Here is a 15,618-nt window from a genome sequence, read left to right as displayed (position 1 = left end):
AATAAAATATCTAAGTTTGTATTAAACAGAGCCATACAATGATAAGCAGCATGCTTAATTACACAGCAGTAAAACAGTATAATTGGATAGCTATGGTTACAATAAAACAACAGGCCATATGCTCACCACTATGCAGGATACTCTGTAAACTTTTCCTCTAATAAGTATGAATGACAGGCTGCAGACAGAGCTGGACGTCTGGAACAACATGTTCAGCAGCTCCGTTCCTGTTTCTGTGGAATCAAGAAGCTGAATTAATAAACACAAACTGTCTGTTCCTCTGCACGGTGGTGAGAGCGTCCCCGGTTAAACCCCAGCCAAGCAGCCTCCCCGTTAGGGTATTTTTTTTTACCTACACACCGGCTTGGAGGTGCCAGTTTTCCTGCGTCAAGTTTCACAAAGGTGAGGGGGCGATTCCGGAAATCAAGCGACGGCCTTACACAATAAAAGCACGGACGGGTACGCCATTTACCTGATGAACCTGCACACTAAACTTCGGCATGTTTTAGCATATTCTCGTTTCACAAGTAGACTACTGAGAAGAAACAAGATAATATTTGCACCTTAATGCACAATTTAAAATGGAGCAACTGACTGCCCACACAGTCTTTTATGCCCAATTTTCTTGCATGAAACAAAGAGGGAAATAAATGACACAACAGAATAAAACTCTAAAGAGTCTAAAGAGTCTGTGAGGGTTCTTGGATTTGGTTGTGCTTTGCTGAAAACAACTGTGACCTCTGTCAACATACAACTTTTTAGCTCTGAGCTCATCTACAAACGTGTTTTCTCTCCCAGATGAAGCTGCCAGAGGAAACACCAACACAAGGCAACCTGACTGTCCTTTTTTTTTGGTGCTACATAAATAAACTGAATAGAATTTTACTCACTTGACTTTTTTGCTGACAGATATATAATGAAACATAAAATTCTGTCTTTGGTATTTCGATGTGCCATGCAGAGGCCATTAGAAATTCTGGCCTCTCCTTAGAAAACATTGTGACGTATATTTACTGTAGGGGTGTATAAAGGGAGAAATGGGGGACAACTGTGGCGCCTCTGAATGACTTTATGCAGTTGTAGGCCTGTGTTTCCACCCACATACATGATCATTTTCATCTTTAGTGGTGTGGGTATGAACATCAAAACTGACTCAAGACCTGGGCCACCCATTCTCATGGGTCCTTCCTTGGGTAAGATAAACTGCACTGCATTTATATCTTCAGTAGAACCACAATAGAACATCTATTTGTTTTCGAAAGTTTGACTTTCGAACATTTTATTTTGAAAGCCCATAACGGAACTTGTTCGTTTCGCACTCGGTCCTCGTTGACGGCGCGTTCGTGGGGAGGGGAGGGGGGTCTCCACAGGCTTTGGGCATCCTCAGACAGGTGGAGGAGACGTCCTCAAGCAGCTGAACTGCGCGGGGCTCGGACTTGAGGACTGGGCTGGGCTGCAGGACGAGCGGTGGCGCTCGCTGTGCGCGCTCGGTGCACCTCACCCTCCTGCGCCCCCCTCTCATCCCTTCATTTGCTCCCCTTGCAGCTGATGCCAGATACAGAAACATGCTCCGGCTGATTTCCCCCGTGCCGATCCCCCGCACACATGCTTGATATTTCCAGCGTGCGCACGGAGAAACGACGAGGGATGTAGCCGCAGCGGGACAAATGAGGACAACACATGGACTTCGGCTTTTTCCCTGAGATTCTTACGGCGTAACCGGGCTTTCATCGCGCAGCTCTGGTCATGGAGAGCCAAGCGGTCGAGCCGCAGAACTACGAAGACGTGCAAAAAAGCGGCTACCTTCGCAAGCACAAATCGATGCACCGGCGGTTCTTCGTGCTGAGGGCGGCCTCGGAGCACGGTCCCGCTCGACTTGAGTACTACGAGAACGAAAAGAAATTCCGCAGTAAATCACCTGTGCCCAAGAAGGTCCTGAACCTGGAGACCTGCTTCAACATCAACAAGCGGGCGGATTCCAAGAACAAGCACATGATCGTGCTCTACACCCGCAGCGAGAGCTTTGCCATCGCTGCGGACAGCGAGGAGGTCCAGAATGAGTGGTACCAAGCCATGCTGGATCTTCAGTGCAACTGTAAGACACGGAGCGTGGGCTGTGATTCCCACTGTCTGTTTCTCCATCGGGCCTGTCCTGCCCTATAGGCTGGTTGATCTCCATATATCTGTCTCGCCCATTCCAGATTGTTAAAAAAAAAGGAGCACAACCCAGCTTGTATTGTCAGAATATGTTGATTTTTATTTATTTTTTTTTTTTACTACAGGTGTGGTTTAGTGGTTTGTTTTATTATTTATTTATTTTTTTGCTTAAATCTCATTGTATTCCGCAAATCAGACAGTTTTTTTTTTAAGACAGGAGGTTCATCTGACTGAGCGGGGTAGACCATCACGCAACGGGCGGCATGCGTTATGTGTTTGTGCAGCAGTCTCATCAGGCTTCAACATAGAGGATCGATTCCAGTCGGCAAAAAAAAAAAAAAAAAAAAAACAATAATGTGGTGCATATTTAATTGTGCGTGCGTGCAGCAAGGGAAAACCGCTGCCTCTTCTGACTAAAATGAAGCCCGCATTCGCACGATGGTGTGTTTTGCATGACGCAGTGGGCATATAGCAACCATCCAAGGGATGCATCATATAGTAGTAGCCTATCGCGGTGCGCTCCGCTGCAGCCCGTGTTTTTGTTTTTCTGCACGGCTCTGACTTGCCGTTCGCCTAACCTACATTCGCGCTGTGCGGCGTGGCGCGGCGCGGTTAAGGCAGGATCGGGACGGCGTCTGACTGGAAATGATGTCTCTGTCGGCTCCCCTCGCGTGTTTACGTTGTTATCCTGATGATGGGAGCAGACCACCACTACCACCACCCTCTCCCCTTTGCACTCCATGCGTTTGAGTCAGTCAGTGGAGACTGATGGGCTTGCCCCTCTCCGACGTGTTGTTGTGGAAGCCTGAGCAGATACGCGCTCCGAGCGTAGTGCGTAGACCACATCTTGTTGCCAGGGACAGCATCAATAGAGCCGCGGTGTGTGACTGCGTGCGTGCGTGTGTGTGCGTGTGTGTGCATATATCTCCATGCGTGCATGTCTTGTTTACATTTTCCTATTCAAAAATAGCATATCGCGTGTTACTGATCCACTTCTCTGTATTCGGTTAATAACATATTTATTGGAGTTGCAGCAATCAAACCATGTTTATAATCACTTCTCTTTTTTTTAAACTGGTATTTCATGTTTTATCTTGGATGATGATTGGTGATTAATATTCACCCTCCATGGATTCTCTGTCAAATTCATGGTATTGAAAAGTTAGCTTAAGCCACAATCTAATCTGTTTTGAATAATGTTGGGCTGTATTTCTTATTTTACTGTATTTCTTATTATATCTGTATTGAAAAGGAAGTTGTCCTTCGAGATAGCACCCACCATGCCAATCTCTTAACACATTTCATTTTCAATTTTGAAATACTTGTCATGCACCTACTTTTTTTAAAATTCATATTCAGAACCAGCAGTGATTTATTTATTTTGATCCTCAGTGGCACAACTTCCTCGTGTACAATATTTTCATCTTAGATATTTTCCAACCTGCTCTTTTTTTTCTTACTTTTTACACCTTTTTACAGTCTTGATTAGCACTTTTTAATCTTGCACTTTGGTAGATTGGTGGAAAAGCCCCGTGTTTCTCTATTATACATTGGAGGGGCATCCTGTTTATTTTTACATTTGAATTTTGGATATTCTGCTACCAACACAGAGCTTAGATGAAAACATGTTTGTAAGAAAACAAGAAAAAAAAATAGAAAAAAATCCAACTCCATGTTGTAATACTATTTCAAAACAGCATGACGACGTGATGGACAAATATGGAGTTTAGTGGGATGCTATTTGCTTAAGAAGCTGTAAAATCTCTGACAAATGTTTATTTCAGTGTTTCTAAAACCTTTAAATGGAAATAACAACTTGCTAAATTTGTACTTTTTCGAGTAACAGTATCTTTACTGACTTTTTGAAGTCAAAATTCAAAAGTGTAACTACTCAAGTAGGAAAAAAATAACAGCTAAACTCCTCTAAGTTGAAATGCTGAGCAGGCAATGTGCCCAGACTCCCCTCTGAGCTCTCCTACCCACAACACAGTTTTCTTCAGGGGATGAAGGATGAGAAATCAGAAATTGTGGTTTAAGAAATGTGAATCGAAAAACTTATTAAATTTGGCACAAGATCAAAATGTATAAATTTTGTTTCAGTGCTTATATTGTATGGTGTCACATCCCATTTCACTGGACATACAAATAATCAACAGGAAACTTTGACAAAAATAATTTGGTTTTGAACTATACTGCCCTGGGTGGTGAGCCATATTACTCGTATCTAAAACTACCAACTATTTTAGAGAAAATGTTGCTTTAAGTTTCAACTAATTCCTAGTTTACTGTAGGAATTAGTCGACCACATATCTGCATTTACCTTGAAAAATAATCATCAGCTGTACCACTGTGGTATTACTTTTCAGCTAATTTATTCTAAGCCTCTTAGGACATAAATAATTATTATTTGCTGGAGCTTAAAGTGATGCAGATTAATTGGCTAGAGCACAGCTGCAAGGCAGAGACATATTTTGCAGAGTTTTTTATATTATGACGGCAATAAATAATCAAATTCAGTGTTGTTTTTTTTAACATTTAGAGGTGTAATTGATTAATATGTGTTTTTTGCTCTGTTTCTTCCCAGGTAAAACTCCTGAAGACTATGGCAGCAGTGGAGAGTGTAGCTCTCCATCTCCCATCCCGACTTTTAAGGAGGTATGGCAAGTCAAGGTTTGGCCCAAAGGTCTTGGACATGCCAGGAACTTGGTGGGCATCTATCGGCTCTGCCTAACTGATAAGACAGTCAACTTTGTCAAACTCAACTCAGATGTGGCCGCTGTGGTGTTGCAGCTGATGAATGTCCGCAGGTGTGGCCATTCAGAGAACTTCTTCTTCATTGAGGTGGGACGCTCAGCCATTACAGGCCCTGGAGAGTTCTGGATGCAAGTGGACGACTCTGTTGTGGCTCAAAACATGCACGAGACTCTGCTGGAGGCTATGAAAGCCCTGAGTGAGGAATTCCGTCAGCGCAGCAAGTCTCAGTCTGTGGGAACTTCTTGTGGTGGCGGTACTGCTTCAAACCCCATTAGTGTCCCGAGTCGGCGTCATCACCCAAACCTTCCACCAAGCCAGGTGGGCTTCTCCAGACGAGCACGCACTGAGACCCCAGGAACAGGTGGCAGCAGCACAAGCACATCACCCACGTCGCGTCATGGATTTCCAAGGGCACGGACAGCCAGCATTGGAGCCAGATCAGAAGAGGGAGGGGCAAGTGCCAGAGGGACGTGGGCCAGTTCCAGCCCGAGCCTGAATGGATCCTGCTCAACTACTCCAACGCTTAGGCCCAAGCCTACAAGGGCTCCAACACCTGCTAAGATTACCTTAAGCCTTGCACGTTACACACCTAACCCTGCTCCATCTCCTGCACCAAGCCTGTCCTCCAGTTCAGGTCATGGGTCAGAGTGTGGCCTGGTTGGGTCGGTAGTGGGAGGCATGTCGATTTGCTCCTACGCTCGGGTTTCTCAAAGAGTTTCTGTTTCAGGTTCACCGAGTGACTACGGGTCCTCTGATGAGTATGGTTCCAGTCCTGGTGAACACTCTCTGCTCATACCAAATCTATCAGGACATCATGCACATGGAGAGGGCTCCTCCAGCTATATCGTAATGGGACAACGAGAAGGTCTGCTTGGTTCCCATCATCATCCAAAAGGTAGACGGATTCTGCGACGCTCATCAAGTCGAGAGAGTGAGGCCGAGCGAAGGCTGCTGAGTAAGAGGGCATCCCTGCCTCTGGCATCCCATGAAAGACTAACCCCACACAGAAAGGATGAAGATGATGACGATGAGGAAGAGTATGCCATCATGTCGCAGAGTGCTAATAGAGAGAGTGCGGAGCTGCATCAAGGCTCAGGGAATCCAGCAGTTCAGGGTGGGCAGCTTGACGCAGTAGGGAAGAACAGGAAGAGGGTTGACAAAAACAGGGGACATGGGGACAGGGGAGCAGCTGTAGACAGTGGCTACATGTCAATGTTACCTGGGGTGACATCTCCACCTGTTTCACTATCTCTTTCTATGGGTATGTATGACGCCAGTGCTAAACCCGGGGCAGATGATGAGTACATGGCCATGACCCCCAAAAACAGTGTGTCCCCTCCCCAGCACATCCGCCAACCCTCTTCCGAGGGCTACATGGTCATGTCTCCTAACAGCAGCAGCTCCACAGACCTGCATGGACTGGGCATATGGGAGAGCAGAGCCAGCATGGAGAGCCGGGCAGCCAGTGACTACATGAACATTTCCCCTGTCAGCAGTCGCTCTGCCTGCAGCACACCACCTTCACACCCCGAGCAGCATCAGCTGCAACCAAAAATGTTCAATTCATACTTCTCCCTGCCACGAGCCTATCAGCATACCCTCTATACTCGCTTTGAGGAGGACTTGAACAAAGGGGAAGAAAAGAAAGACAGCAGTGGGCATGAAAGTGCTGGTAGGGGAGGGAGAACAGGGTACAGCAAAAGAAACAAAATTGCAGTGGGCTCTGCAGGAGGCTGCCAGCTCTCCATGTCTTCCTCTTCTTTCTCCTCCAGCTCTGCTAGCAGTGAAAGCCTTGACGATAAGTCAACATCTGGTGGGCGGGGGTTAAGTTTATTAAGAACTGGGGCGGAATACAAAAGTGCAGGAACATCCACAAAGGATGGACGTCACCACCAAAAGCGTGCATCCAGTAGTAAAAGCCCAAAGCAACAGAGGAGGGGACGTCCTTTGAGTGTATCTTCAGACATTGCTAAAGCGAACACCTTGCCAAGGGTTAAAGAGAATCTACCACCATCAGGGTCCCAGAATGTCGGGGACTATGTAAGCATTGTCTTTAAGGAAGACGGTGCATTCGATAAAGAACGAAGTGGAGGGTCTCATCATGGACCACCTGTAATCCATGGAACTCTTCGGCCCATAAACCAGCCGCTCCTCTGTCATGATAACCCTGCTAACCTTCCCCGCAGCTTCTCGGCACCACTCTCCACCTCCGCTGAGTATGTCAACATGGATTTAGGGAAATCCTCGACACCACTGACTCATGTTAGATCCACATTCAGCACCCTACAGGACCCACCGACAGTTTCCCCCAAGGCCCGGCATGAACACAGCTCGCCCTCTGCACTGGTAGCAGAATGCAGCGCAGGGTACAGAACAAAAATAAAGATGACAACAGGGCCAACGGATGTTCCATTCATAGACAGCAAAATTTCCAATTCAAGCAACTTAGCAAGACCTGCCATTCACTCTGGTCAACCACTATTGAGAGAACAGGAGGCAAGTTTGAGTTCTTCCCCGGTCAAGTCCTTCCAGTCGCCCGATAAGAGCAGCAGACTGGTCCGAGGTGATCAACAGGGACACCTGAGCCACCGGTCAGAGACATTTAGCTCACTGCCATCTTTGCCACCATACGCATCTTCTTCTACCTCCCTCTTGCCCGAGGGCAGCCAGGCAGCAAGTCATCGGCAGGGTTTGGACTGCTCACTGTGGGAGAATGGCCAGACTGCTGGTTTGTCTGCCACGCCTCCACCCCAAACCTCCACCACATCCACTGAACAAGGCCTTAACTACATAGACCTTGACTTAGCCATGAAGGAGAGCCCTCAAGCTGGAGCAGAGCGCACCTCTCCTGTCTACAACGTCGGAGCGAGTACCAGTGCCGGCTCTTCCCTCAACACTTATGCCAGTATTGATTTCTACAAATCGGAGGAACTACGAACGAACCAGAACAGTAGGAAGGATGGGCAAGGTGAGTGCTGTGAGTCCTCAGACCAAGAATATCTAAAAAGTATTCATTCTTAATTGTAAAATGACAAATTGACAATTGCAGACATTCAGAACATTGTCTGGCATTCACAATGGCTTTATAAGCAAAGCAAGAACCAGCTGCAGTCCCAACAGTTATGAAAAAAATCCTGTCAATGATGTAAACATTTCAATATAGCTAAAAGGAGAAAAAAACATTTAACACTAATCAGATTGGATACATGCTTTGACGTCATGTTAATAGTCATCTGATAAAATCCTCGTCTGGATCTTAGTCACTGCTGCTTTTATCTTGCACTGATGTTTTCCATGGCTTCAAGCTGGTGGGCAGCGCTGCGCTTCCAGTCTGTGGGCTGTCTGTAGAGTCTCTTATTATCACAAGTGGGTGTTCAGAGAGCAGGGCCAATTGATTTGTCTGCTGGTAATGAGCCATTTCACATGAATGGAGGCACAGGGGACAAAACGCGGGCCAGGTGTTTACATGTTTATATGTGGGCGGGTTGATGGCAGCTGAATTTCTGATGGCAGCGTTAAGTTGCATTCCAAATATCGGTTTAATACTGTTTAAGGTTCACTTTTTTTGTTGTTGTTAATAAATTGACTTTCATGTGAAGATCTTCAAAAATATGCGCTCTGTCAGCAATATGATTCTATGGTCAATCATATTCTAAATGTGCAGCTATTTATTTAGCATTTACATAATTGAAATCAAGGCTCTGGGAATACTCTGTCCATAAGTAATTATTCATGCTGCAGTTAATGACTGATCATGCCTTTCAGTAATCCAAACCTACATAAGCCCATTTATCCTGGTTTCATTAACTGTAACTGTTTTCTGATAAACTGTGCCTCAGAGCAGTATCAGTGTTTCATTATGAACCCAGAAAGAACCTGGTTTACTCCATTTCCAATCAGAAGTTGACAACCACTCGTCCCTGGCATGATTGAATTTGGCTGTTTAAGTATTTATTTGTAGGTCTGATTTTCTTTCTACAGCAAAAGATTGTGCAATATATGGCTTCAATGATTTTAATAAGATTTGAATGCATAAGTTTGAATTGATTTTTGGATTTTCTGTAATTATTCATACAGGCTCAGGCCCTTACCTGTATTTGATCAAATGCGCCATAGAAAGTTGTACCTTGACATCAAATATTTTTTAACCACAAAAGAGGTTTTTGACCACTCTTCTTTACAGAATTGGTATAATTTATTTAAATTGGTTGGTTTCCCTGGCATGGATCTGACTTTTATGCATAATCTGTAAATTTTCAACAGGTTGTGTTTGGGGTGACTTCAAGCACCTCACTGTAAATGCTGGAACACCAGCGTGACTTTCCACAGTGAAGTAAATTTAACATCAAATTGGAAACAAAACCTGCCAACAAAGAGAAAACTATTGGCATCAAGCTCTCCTAAAATTTGAGGCTGGAGCCCAAAGCCACCGGAGACGTGTTTTGTTATCAAAAATGAAGATAGTTAATTTCATTGAGACAAACTATGTCTAGATAAGTCAGGGTTTGATGTTCAAATTTGAGTATGTTGAGCCAAATGCCCACCATGGTGGGCTTAGATTCTTCCTGATGGTCTAGTTTACCAGCACCGGTCAACGACATGAGGAAAAAAAACCCCAATTTTTTTAATTGGCACAATTGTTGATTGAACTTACCATCAACCTTACTGAAAATATTTTCTCTAAAGCTTTAAAGCAGTGTCGGGAATTTTAAATTAGTTCTACAAGTTCTGCATAGAAAATTGAATCTACAAAAACCACATTGGTGCTCCGCAGCTTGTTAACGGACACCACAGCAAAATCAACAAAAATCTGTGAGGATGTATGTATCTATGTTTGAGTCTATATGACATAATGAGCTCAAATTTCTGTCTTTTTTTTTTTTAAATCATTGAGTTAACAGTCCAGACATGAAAACCTTGGTTCAAATAAATAATCCAAAGTCAAACGTTTAGACCTGTGATGAGAATTGTAGGTCCTGCCACTTTATTATGTTGAAATGATCAGATTAGATCAGTGAACACTTTGTGCTGTTCAGGTGAAAAGAAGAAACAATAATCTGTGGAAGTGATAAAGATGTTACAAACACACACAATATTGATATCTGCAACAACGGCCATGAGACCAATCGGAAAATCCTTCAACAAAGATATCAAGCGTCATGTGATATTTACTCAAGCTGCCAGAAGGACTCCTAGATTAAACAAAAGCAATAATGCCTGGGCGAATATATGATCGAGACAGAACCGCTTTATCGGCTGTCACATTCTGTGCTGAGGAAGAATACGTCAGATGTGCTGGGGAAGAGAAAACATTTTTGTTCATGCTTTTAAATGCATGAAGATGAGAAAATTTCTCGTGTCAATAATGTATCCCTGAACATCTCTGCCTTCTTTTGATTCTTTCATTCCAGACTGTTGATCTCTGTCTTTGATCCGACGGCTCGCCACAACAGAACTGTACGCTGGAGTCGGAACGCTGAAACTATGGAAATCTCATCCCTTCCTGTTTGCGGTTTTCTGTCAACCAAATGTGTGCCAAACACACACACGCACGCATACGCAAACACGCACTTACACACACACAGCCTTACAAACTCAACACATAATCAATTCGTAAGGAAAAGATGTTACGTTGCTTGAACTAAGGAGAACTTGATCTTTTTTTTAACTTGGTACAGAGAAGCTCACAGGTGACAGGCTACAAAATATGGTTGCCATTTTTTTGCACTTCATTAAAAATCATAATTGTTCCAAAATGTTTTATTATGTGTGCTAATGTAAGTTTCATTGAATTTTAAATTGGCATCTGTCATTTTTGAGCTAACCAATTTGTTGAAGTTTTGTGCCACGGGACTGGAAAGTAAATTTATGCTAATTACTAAGCTCATTTAATTTCACTGCAGTGTTACATCCTTCTTCTTTGCACACATAGTTTAAATGATCAACAGGTGTCCCTTAGGTTCAAGCAAATAAGAAGATTACTGCTGGACACACATTTCTTAAACATTCACACCATTTCACTGTAAACAGTTTTAAATCATTATCTACTGTAAAGTTGCCCCCAAAAAAAAGCTTTTATACTTACAGACTACTGCTCTTGTGTTACTGAGGTGCTTCAAATACTGGTCATATTTGACCAGTATGTATAACCAGTATATGAGTCTTTTGACTCAGCACAGAGTCAAAAAAGACTCTGCCGAGCCTCTTTTGAAATGTCAAGTACAGAGCCCTTCACATTTAGTTGCTCTCCTGGTGAGGATGTTCAGAAATCTTTAAAATGCATTTGTCCTTTATTGCAGTAGCAAAATTTTACATAAGATGACTCTAAGACTAAACTTTTCACTGCAAGCTGCCCGAATCACTGCTGGCATGTAGCTAATATCTAATGGTTGAAATACAAATCTGACAAACTCTTTGTTGGCGCTTTCAAATTATAAGTTGCCTCGTTTGCCTCGGCCAGCCTTTTGTTCCCTTTCTTGATTTTAATTGTTGCTTTTCCTGCAGATATGGCCTAACTGAGGTCATCAGCTGGTGTTTATAGTCATTTCCTACCTTATGGGGTTGATGCTTTTCTTTAGTGCCATGTTCCCTTGTCTTTCCCACTTTGAATAACAGAACAGAGCAATGTGCCTCTGCGTCACATAAAAGTTTCCCCAAGGAAGCAGCAAATTAAACAAACATTACAAATTAAAGGTCTCCCAATAAACAACAATAAAGAGATTTAAATTAGATAAAAATAAAATAAAAGGCTTTTTGCAAGTCTTTAATGTGATGCCAGTTGAAGCGAAGGATGCTTTTCCACTATTTACCCATCAATCCCCATTGCTGTGACACAAATCAAGTCCAGCCCCATTCAAATTGGAAAAATACTATTACTTGTATTGATGGAAATGTCATGGCTGATATGTGCTAAAGAGTCCTGAATATAAAACAGGCAAGGCTCTTCATGTCCCACTTTAAGTGTTCAAAGATTTGGCCGATTGTTATACACGCACAGAAGTTGAACAGATGCAGCCGGTCTGCGACGTCCACACGGACACAGAGCTGCAAATATTCCCCCCTCGTCCGCCTTCGGATTCCTCTTAATAACAGTGTATCGGATGAGGCTGACACATGACTGTCAAATCAATTACATGATGTCTGAGTCACACAACGAGCGCTTCAGCAGGAGAGACCACCAGAGGAAAAGAAACAGAGATATACACAGTTTTTTGGGCGTTTTTTTCTTGAAGACTTAAAATCATTTTAAACTTTTATGTAACACAAACTGAGTAGAAAAATTATAAATGCTTTTTTTGGCATCTTAGCTTTTCTATTACAACTGTATATTACACTATGGTATATACTATAGTAATAAGAGTAGAGTGACAGAAACTATAGTACATACTGTGGTTATAGTTTTCCTCATTTCCGAAACAGTTAACACGATTTTAATATAAAGTGACACACTACAATGGCATATAAAATATACATTATACCTATAATAAATAATACTATATAGCCTAGATATCTATATACTCTTTTATAAAGTGCCTCATTTTTGATTGTAGCTGTTTTTACACAGGTGATCTTAAAATGGGTTGTCGAAATGGGGGCAGATGATAACATTTCTCTTCAAAGCTTAAATTTGTGAAAGGAGGACAGACCAGAAACTTAAAACTGCTGCCATTCAACAGCGATTAGATTGCCTTAAAGAAGTGTTTTATCAGAGACATGAAAAAAGAAGCAGTTTTGATTTTGTTGCAGTGCCTAACACTGAAGCCACAATGTAAGCACATGCACCCCTCTCACTATTTTATTTATTATTTGGGTTGGTTTTGTCAATCTGTGGTTTTGCTAAAAAAAAAAGAAAAGAAAGAAAAAGAGAAAAGACGAAGAAGAAAAAGAAGAAAGAATCCTCTCCTCATATATTTTTTGTAGTGGTCCCATCTTTCTACTTCACCCACCTGAGAAAACAGACATAAACAATACGTTAGTCTTACACGGCGCCTTGCAAAACTATTCATTGCTTTGGAACATTACAACCACAAAAATTCAAACTGTATTTTATCGGGATTTTATAAATAGACCACCACAATGCAGTGCACAGTTGCAAAGTTGGAAAAAATGGATTTCTTTTCCAAAAATAATTACAAATTCAACTACAAATTCAAATAAAAAGGGTCTTTTGGGGAACGTCAAACAACGTAGACATTCTTCTTTGTAAATGTCCAAGTCACAGACTCAAGGCCTACACTTTTCAGTTTTTTATTAATAAATCATTTTTGAGAAACATCTAATCTGTACTCCACAGTTATACTCTATTTATGTTGGTTTGTCAGATAAGATCATAATGTGGAAGTGATGAATACCTTTGCAAAGCACTACATCTTAACTCTCCTGGTTTCTACTTCATGAAGAAGCTTCCATCTTGTATGTAAATAATGAACACAATATTAATGAATTAACTTTTAAGTCTTAAAAGCACTCCCTTAACAAGCTTTTTTTGGAAAAAAACGGAGCGTGCTTGTGACTGTGAGCTTATTTGTGTCCAAACTGTATGAACATGCTTTTCAGTGATTTGATGATACAGATATTGATTAAGCTCCCAGAAGTTGTGAGTAGTTCTGTTTCTCTATCACATTGTCTTCTTTTCTTCACCCATAACCGTCTGTAGGACTGTGGACCAGGTCTTTACACTCATTACCTCCTCTTTTATAAATCCTACTGCAGCCAAGCAAAGTACCCAAAAGAAATAAGAAATCAAAAGTCTACAATTAATGAAGGGTTTATAATAATTTGTTGGTCTAATTTAGGAAACGCGCATCAAGATATTCTTTCCTTTATAAAGCTCACATTGTGTTTCTCTGACGGTAGTTCTTTGACTTGGGGGGGTGTTTAATCACAGCCACAGGTGGCAACATTTATTTGGCCTTGTTGTGACATTGCTCAAACTGCAGACCATTTTAGTTGCAAATACTTTAAGAAAGAAAAAAAATGTCTGCTGTATTTTGTTGATAGGGTGATGCAATGTTGAACCAAACTTGTTCTGAGTCCAGGGCTCTGGCTGAGTGCACACAGGGTAAAAACAAATGAAAGGTTTTCTTGATGGAGTTCTGACATTTGGTAGCATTTCCCACATTTAGATTGATTTAAAATTGTTTTTTTTTGTTGTTGTTTGTTCTTATAATTGAAAGGACTCAGCACCAGTGTTGTCAAGTCAGTTTAAAGTTTATCTGAAAAACTGCATCTCTTTCTTAAAATTTCTTAGCTTTTTATTAGTACTTATTGGTGCCTGGTATCCATTGAATTGTGAGGAAAAAGCGGGAATCACCATAGCAACCAGTATGCATGTTTTATAAAGAACGCAGAAGTTAACATTGGACTTTCACAATAAAACAAAAACGCACTTTGTTAAAATTAATACTGCAAATAAAGGATACAAATTACTGTTTGGCCTAGCCAGCCACCAGCAACAAGTTCATTTGGATTTTCAAAATAAAGTTGAAAATAATCGCTTAAAAAAAAAGCTATTATGTTAAAATGAAGCACATTTATTTTCTTCAGCATAAGAAGTTTCAATGTTCTGTATATTTGCGTATTGCAAAATTGGGCTCAAGTACACACCTACATTAAGCTTGACTTTTATGGCATTTTCAAAATATATATATATATTTTTTTAAATAGCTCCTGCTATTTCATAGTGTGATTATTACAATTATTATATTTCTCATTCTTTGTCACCAAAGATAATATTTTGGGCTCAAACGCTTATTAAGCACCAAGCGTTGGGAACCACTGAGGCTCCTTCAGGATTGCTTACAATTTTGATATTTTTAACATCGTCTCTGCACTCTCAGTGTGCGCTTAACACTGACAATCTTAACCAAATGCATACAGGAGCTTCTGTTTATCGAAGGGATGTTTTAATCTGTTTGTGTTAGCCTCCATTCTAATTGGGGATTACAGAGATTCTCTGACTGTACCTTATAATCTCAAATCAGAGCAGACGCAACAGTTGGTGTTACTGTAAAGCCCCTCGGAGAGTCTGATGTTGGCTCAGTGGGAGCAAACGCATAAGAGGAATGCAGAACTTTATAACCAAAACAACTGTATCTTAATATGTTAATATGCATTTCTAATTTTTGCTTCCTTTAGCTATTTTACACCAATGTGGTGCACAAACGACTCCACAGACTCTAAATGTGGGAAATGATACTCTGTGTACAATCAAGATACCTGCCATAACTACAGTAAAAGAGCATCATACGTATTTTAAAATCAAATGATCCTACTTTGATAATGATGTAATTGTAAAAGATGAACAGGAACTATAGGTATGTAAAGTTTAATGTGTATAAAGAAGTTTGCTTCGAGGGAAGGGAGGGGACGGGGCGGCATGGGGTTCATTCTGTTTATGGCAAAATTGTTTCAAACAGAATATTGATGATTTTTGTCTGTGATGTAGACAACAACAATGTTTTTTTTTTCTTTTGATAAAAGGCAAAGTGATATAAAAAAATAAGTGTTCTGTGATTCTTTTATTACTTTTGAATTAACGACCTGGAGTCAAATGAGTCTAGACTGATGCACAGTAAGCCGTCACAGGTCTGAGTTTTAAAGGATAAGCTTGTCGACAGAGTCTCTTTAATCCCTGCCTCCTCTGTTTAACAGATGGAGTTTGGGTAGTTTTGGGGTAAATAACAACCGAGTGAGGTTTCTGCTGCT

At 41.5% G+C, this 15,618-nt stretch overlaps 1 protein-coding gene across 2 annotated transcripts; it reads left to right on the top strand.

Annotated features, from left to right (window-relative positions):
• The first annotated feature begins 1,407 nt into the window (after positions 1–1,407).
• si:ch211-284e13.4 (insulin receptor substrate 1-B) lies at positions 1,408–15,393 on the top strand. Of its 2 annotated transcripts, none has more exons than XM_055043814.1 (3): positions 1,408–2,095; positions 4,742–7,879; positions 10,323–15,393. In XM_055043814.1, the coding sequence occupies exons 1-3, from the start codon at positions 1,747–1,749 to the stop codon at positions 10,328–10,330; spliced, it is 3,495 nt and encodes a 1,164-aa protein (XP_054899789.1). In that variant the 5' UTR covers positions 1,408–1,746; the 3' UTR covers positions 10,331–15,393. The 2 variants fall into 2 exon arrangements, with proteins under 2 accessions (XP_054899789.1, XP_054899788.1); XM_055043813.1 differs by having other exon boundaries at positions 4,742–7,888.
• The last annotated feature ends 225 nt before the right edge of the window (positions 15,394–15,618 follow it).

This window comes from Poeciliopsis prolifica, unplaced genomic scaffold (genome assembly GCF_027474105.1).
Source record: "Poeciliopsis prolifica strain line A6 unplaced genomic scaffold, Auburn_PproV2 SCAFFOLD019, whole genome shotgun sequence".
In the NCBI taxonomy this organism is placed as follows: Eukaryota; Metazoa; Chordata; class Actinopteri; order Cyprinodontiformes; family Poeciliidae; genus Poeciliopsis; species Poeciliopsis prolifica.
This window is presented reverse-complemented; position numbering and strand designations above follow the sequence as displayed.

Excerpts from the sequence above, each read along its gene's own strand:
- si:ch211-284e13.4 (XM_055043813.1), top strand. The coding sequence starts at position 1,747 with ATGGAGAGCCAAGCGGTCGAGCCGCAGAACTACGAAGACGTGCAAAAA. Across the intron at positions 2,096-4,741 it reads GCTGGATCTTCAGTGCAACT|GTAAAACTCCTGAAGACTAT; the intron begins GTAAGACACGGA and ends GTTTCTTCCCAG.